The sequence below is a fragment of the Apaloderma vittatum genome, unplaced genomic scaffold (assembly GCF_000703405.1).
Source record: "Apaloderma vittatum isolate BGI_N311 unplaced genomic scaffold, ASM70340v1 scaffold23937, whole genome shotgun sequence".
Taxonomy (NCBI): domain Eukaryota; kingdom Metazoa; phylum Chordata; class Aves; order Trogoniformes; family Trogonidae; genus Apaloderma; species Apaloderma vittatum.
In genome coordinates this window covers 1-5,604 of record NW_009725972.1, presented here as the reverse complement: position 1 = coordinate 5,604, position 5,604 = coordinate 1, and the positions used below count along the sequence as shown (strand labels likewise).

The 5,604-nt window shown below is 51.6% G+C and overlaps 1 protein-coding gene across 1 annotated transcript in view; it reads right to left on the bottom strand.

Annotated features, from left to right (window-relative positions):
- The window catches only part of CDK5RAP1 (CDK5 regulatory subunit associated protein 1), a 13,556-nt gene extending 8,282 nt beyond the window's left edge, over nucleotides 1-5,274 (bottom strand). The window contains 11 exon segments of the mRNA XM_009873119.1: nucleotides 105-245; nucleotides 490-639; nucleotides 1,350-1,480; nucleotides 1,574-1,629; nucleotides 1,743-1,840; nucleotides 2,094-2,324; nucleotides 2,613-2,733; nucleotides 3,533-3,743; nucleotides 3,913-4,013; nucleotides 4,697-4,731; nucleotides 5,176-5,274. Of these exon segments, the coding sequence (XP_009871421.1) occupies nucleotides 105-245; nucleotides 490-639; nucleotides 1,350-1,480; nucleotides 1,574-1,629; nucleotides 1,743-1,840; nucleotides 2,094-2,324; nucleotides 2,613-2,733; nucleotides 3,533-3,743; nucleotides 3,913-4,013; nucleotides 4,697-4,731; nucleotides 5,176-5,253 (1,353 nt within the window). The 5' untranslated portion in view covers nucleotides 5,254-5,274.
- Between the last annotated feature and the right edge of the window lie 330 nt (nucleotides 5,275-5,604).

The window sequence follows — 5,604 nt, the reverse complement described above, 5'->3', positions numbered from 1 at the left end:
GGAGGAGCCTTTCTCATTTAAAGCCCCCCTGGCAGCAGCTGCTCTAGAGAACAGCTCTGTCCAAGAAGAAGAGCCAAAGGGAACAAGCCTTGAAGACACGTCACCTTCACCAGCACGTAGTCCCCGGGCTGGGCTCTGCCCAGAGCCTCACGGCCTGCAGCATCCTCTGTCTCAGTGTCAGGGAAGATCACCTTGATGTTGCCGTCATTCCTCCCACACAACTCTGAGGCAGAGCGCTTGCTGGGCTGAAAGGAGGACAGGGAACATTACCCGCATGGCAAGAGCTCTGCTGCACTGCTGGGCTTTATTGCCTCAGCTCCAAACCCTGGAAAAATCAGGCTGTTCGCTAATGTGAAGACATGGTCTTGGAGTCCTAGGATTGTGTGGGGAAGTGAGAAGGAAGGGCAGAAGCAATGACTGCTGGGTCCAGCCTAAGAGCCTCTTGGCCAGCAAGAGGGGAGGAAGACAGATCTGTCCAGGCACACTCACCCCCTCCACCAGCACCAGCTGAGACTGGCCCACCATGGCCTCATTTGCCCTTGCAGCCTCCTCTCGGAAGACAGTAATGAGCTCCTCCAGCCGCCGTTTTTTAACATCTGCAGGCACGTCGTCCTGCAGCCGGTGATACGCCCGGGTCTTCTGCAAACAGACAAAACGTGGCTCCTCTGTAACCAGACAGGCTGAGATCAGAACCTTGTCTGACCCCAGCCAGTTTGTCTGCTCTTCATGCAGCAGCAGTTACAATCTCAAGCAGCGTTTTGAGGTGCTAAGCACCAGCAACATCCCGAGTTCCTCATATTCTTCCTGCACCACCAGGTTTGATGTAGGGCACTGGTATCAGTGGCAGCACAAAGCAGTTCTGAGGCTCCTGTGCGAGATGTCTGTTGCCTGTCTGTCCACTAGATTCTACTACTTCTAGTCTCACATGCAAAAAGATGATCCATATTCCCTTACTTCTTTATTTTTCCCAACCTCCTGTCATCTTCCCCATCAGCACCTTACCCTATGGGAATCATTTCAAAGGAGACTTGTCAACTATCCTGCATTCTCAGGGAAATACCTGCTGAAAATTCATCAGTTCTCTCCAGAGTCAATTGACAGAGTCTCTGTAGCCAGGCTGTAGCCCAGCTACATCAGCACAATTTCTCACCAGCAAAGAAAAACGCACCTGCTGGGAGCCTTTCAGGCATGAAGGCATCTCCTGCAGCAACAAAATCTACCAATATAATGACATTTTAGGTATTATTTTCAACAAGGGTTTTTTTAGTGTCTTATTCTGAGAACCAGCACTCAGGAGTTAGGCGAGATGCCCAGAGATAAGAGCCTTCTCTATCAGGTCGCACACTCACCTGTCTCATGCTGTAGGCAAACAGGAAGCCTACGTTGTAGCGGACTTCCCGCAGCAAGGACATAGTCTGCTGGTGATCTTCTTCTGTCTCTCCACAGAAGCCAGCAATGAAATCACTGCTTAAGCTCACTCCTGCAACAGAGACACAGCTTTACACCTCCCTCAAGGAAGGGAGGAACACTCCACCCAAGAAAGGAGCTCAGGCCAAGCTGAAGGTGCCCCTACCTGGAATAGACTCACGGACGTGGTGTACAAGCTCTAAATACGCTTCCCTTGTGTACCTGCATTTAACAACACTTGGATTAACTCATGAGGAAGCCACGACACTGGTGAGGGGAAACCAGCACCCTAAGTCAGAGGGTCAGGCACAGGACTCCCAGGGGCGACGCCTCACCCTCGCCGCATGGCCTCCAGGACTCGGGTGCTCCCGCTCTGGGCCGGGAGGTGAAGCTGTTTGCAGATGTTGTGTCGCTCCCGGATAAGCTGCAGGACCTGCGGCAGGCAATCAGGAGACAACGTCACAGGCAGCTCAGCTCCACCAGGATGCCAAGGGGAAGAGTCTTCCCCAAGTAAAAGCCAGCAAATTGGAAACCTGCCAGCTTTAGCTCAAACATTCCCCCTCCCAGGAGCTGCTGCTCCCATTCTGTGGCTCCGCATTCCCCTCAGGAAGGAAGCACAACCCACATCCAGCAGCTCAGAGCTGCCAGCCCACAAGCAGAGGGCCAGGTGTCCGTTTTACACTTGCCTCATCAGGAAAATCCTTGGGGTGTGGAGAGGTGAAACGGATCCTCATTTCTGGATCAATTCTGGAAACCTGGTCTAGAAGATGTGCAAAGCGCAAGCCTCCAGGTTTAGCTCTGTAAACTGTGCTAAAGCCACGACTGAGGGCTGGGGCAGCGGCTGACTGGAACTGCACCTCAGACATGTCCCGGAAGCTGTTGACATTCTGGCCCAAAAGGGTCACTTCTTTCACTCCCTTCAAACACAAACGAAGTAAAAAAAATCATAACGCAGTCAGGACGGCTACACTGCAAGGGCAGCCAGAGTCTTACTTGTACTTCAAGGAGGGAAGCCCTCCCTTCCCTGTCTGTCTCAGGGAATTACAAGGGGAATCAAAAAGCCACTGGTGGAAGGAAGCCTGTGGTAACTTCACCTTCGCAGATAAAAGTGGTGTCACTGGTCAAAGATATCACCAAAACCACTTTCACGGAGAACCACCCTCCACCCACGGTCCTGGCCAGGCAGGAAGGAGGCTCGGCCTCACCTGCTCCGAGAGCATCCTCACTTCCTGCAGGATGGACGCGACAGGGCGGCTCCTCTCACGGCCCCGGGTGAAGGGCACGATGCAATAGCTGCACATGTTGTCACAGCCCCGCATGATGGATCTGCCGAGAGGCAAAGTGCAGGTCACGCTACCCCTGCTCCCAAAGAATGCTCCCCATCGCATCCTGACCCGACCCAGCGCCGCTGCCTTCAGCCATGCATGGCACCGGCTCCCACCACAGCTCCACAGCCTCTCCTCACGCACCAAGCCAGCCAGAGCCACTCTCTGTTCATCCCTAGCTAACATCTCCTGATTTTTTATGCACACTTCCAAGAAACTCAGAAAGTAAGTAGTAGGGCACAGGCTCGCAGTGCAGTCTGACAGCGGTGGAAGATCTTTCTGCACCCTGTTCCTACAGAGAGTGACACTGTCCTTCTGTACCTTACAGCCACATTGAGCAGAGTCCAATTTCACGTCTGGGAATCTTATTATCAAAACTAAACAAATGGAAACAAACCCAAGAGAATTTACAATGCATGAAGGATTAGAAGAATTAAACAGGAAGACGTGGGGCAGAACACAGCAGAAGGCAGGGAATGAGAGGTGCAGACTTTAGAAAAGCACAGATGCCAGTGGGACAGAAATCACCAGATGCAGCATCAGGCTTAGACAACCAACATCCTCAGAGGAGACCAGAAGCAGCCAGTGGACAGGCCGAGCATAGGACAGTCTCTCCAGGGCTCAGTCAGACAGTGAAGCAGCAGCACACACACAGTCTGGCAGACTCGTGTCCCTGGGCTGCCAGGAGTGAGTGCAGCCACGCACTGCCTCTCCTGGGTAGCTGCTGTCAAATGTGACAGCATTTCTGGCATCTCCAAGCCACTACCTCAAAAACATGCACAAGAAAGAAAGGGACTTACACAAATGCTGTTGTGCCACCTGCACTAGTCTGGACAGGCAGAATATCTGCATAAGTCTCATCCAGCGATAGCAGGACATTAGCAGCTCGCTGGCCAGACTCTGCCACAGTCAGCAGCCGGGGAAGGTCACGATACGCATCGGGGCCTGCCACAATATCGACTAGCTTCTCCCTGTGCAGAATCTCCTCCTTCAGCCTCTCGGCCATGCATCCTGCCGCCAAAGGAGAAGGGTCCTTGTTAGGAAATGCCTGTCCTCCATCACACCCCCTTCACCAGCCACTCTCATACTGCAGAAAAGGTTTGGTATCACCAGAGGGGACAAGGAAATGCGGCAGGATGGGACAGGGCACAGCAGCGCATGCTGCTCACCCCGCAGGTACCTAGAATCCCTATGCGGAGAGGTAAGCGAGTCTGCTGCCGCCGGGCTTTCAGCGCCTTGAGGTGCCGCAGGCGATTCCAGATAGCCTGCTCTGCCTTCTCCCTGCAGCCAGGAAAGAATGCAGAGGTTACTCCAAGTGCTCCCTTCAACGGTCCCCCAGCCTGAAGTGACCCAAGTGCTCCGAGAGGAGAATTCAGCTAAAGATGGGCAACCGTCCACCTGGTGGGTCAGACAGCACGCCTACTCTCGTTTTGCTCAGTTGGGAGCATCCGCGCTGCCGGAACAACCCAGTGACCAGACTCTTGCAGAGAAAAGGTCTGCCTTAGCCAGCCAACATGACATACCTTGCCAACAACAACGAGCATTTGATACCTTCTGCATCCAAAAAAAACAAGCAAAATTTCCCTGAATATTTATATCCCAAACTGCCCCTCAACTTATTTTCCAATTTTTTTTAAGTAGAGACTCTGTACTAGAGACAGTCACTTCAAGAGAAGACGGAAGAATTAGAAAAAAAAATAATTAATATCATTAAAGCATAAATCTGTGCAGGTCTCTAACTGCCCACAGCAGATACACAGAGCCTGCATTACTAAAGAACTTCTCACTACGCAGAAAAGCAATCTGGAGCACAATTAACGTTATACATCGTCACATCAGCTAGCTCTACCCTCAGCTGAAGAGGGAGCTTCACACCTGCCCTTTTCCTCACACAACACACGTTGGTTTGCAAATGGTAACTCTTAAAAACTGTCCAAAACCAGCAGCGACAGAAGTTTCCTTACCTCACAGAACAGGTGACAAGGAGAATCACATCTGCCTAATTTGAAAACAACAAAAAAAGGAAGAAGAATTTGTAAAAGCCAACAGGGAAGTGCTCATGCCCTGCACAGGTAACATGAAGAAGTAGACTATAAAACTCACTTAACTCAGTGAAAAAGATCTGCAAGACTTCAACAAACAAAGGTACAAGAAACTAACAAGACAAACAGAGTCTTCCACTAAATGGTAGAAGGAAGCTCAGACAAGGATGAGTCAGGAGCTTCCCACTGTGTCCAATCCCTCTCCAACTGAGGGAGAACTCAGCAGCTTAAGGAAAAAAAGACAACCCACAGGTTTTTTAGCACACTTGTTAAGTAGTTTCCTTTACTCCACAGAACTTAAGGCTGCAAAAAACACAACATCCTGCAGGACTGGCCTCCAGACAAACACCAGGGCTCAGAGGCACAGCCTGTGCTATAGGAGAGCTGCCAAGGCGCCCTACCTCATCCAACTCCTTTGCCCTCGTTTAGCCGCTCTTCTGCAAGATGGCCCAGGCGATCTCTGTGTCATTGACGTTCATCTGGCAGCCGTACGTCTCCAGGTACACTGCAACAAAGGCGCTGTGACGCAGATGCCTGCCTCAGCTCTCATCTCCAACCTGTCCCTATGACTTTTTCTACTGCGAGGAACCTGTAGCCCCACCACTACAGAGTCAGACAAGCAGCACAGAAGCTACCTTCCTGCAGCCCATACAGAAAGGATAAACCAGCAATAAAGACCAACTCTAGGAAACCCGAGTGCCTCAGAACGTGTCACTCCAACAAGACGGGTCTGGACTGTGGCTTGCAGAGAGGCAGAATCTGTGTTGGTATGGCTGAGATATAACATTCAGTGCCGTGAACCCGCCCTCTCCAAGGCACCACAGCCCAAC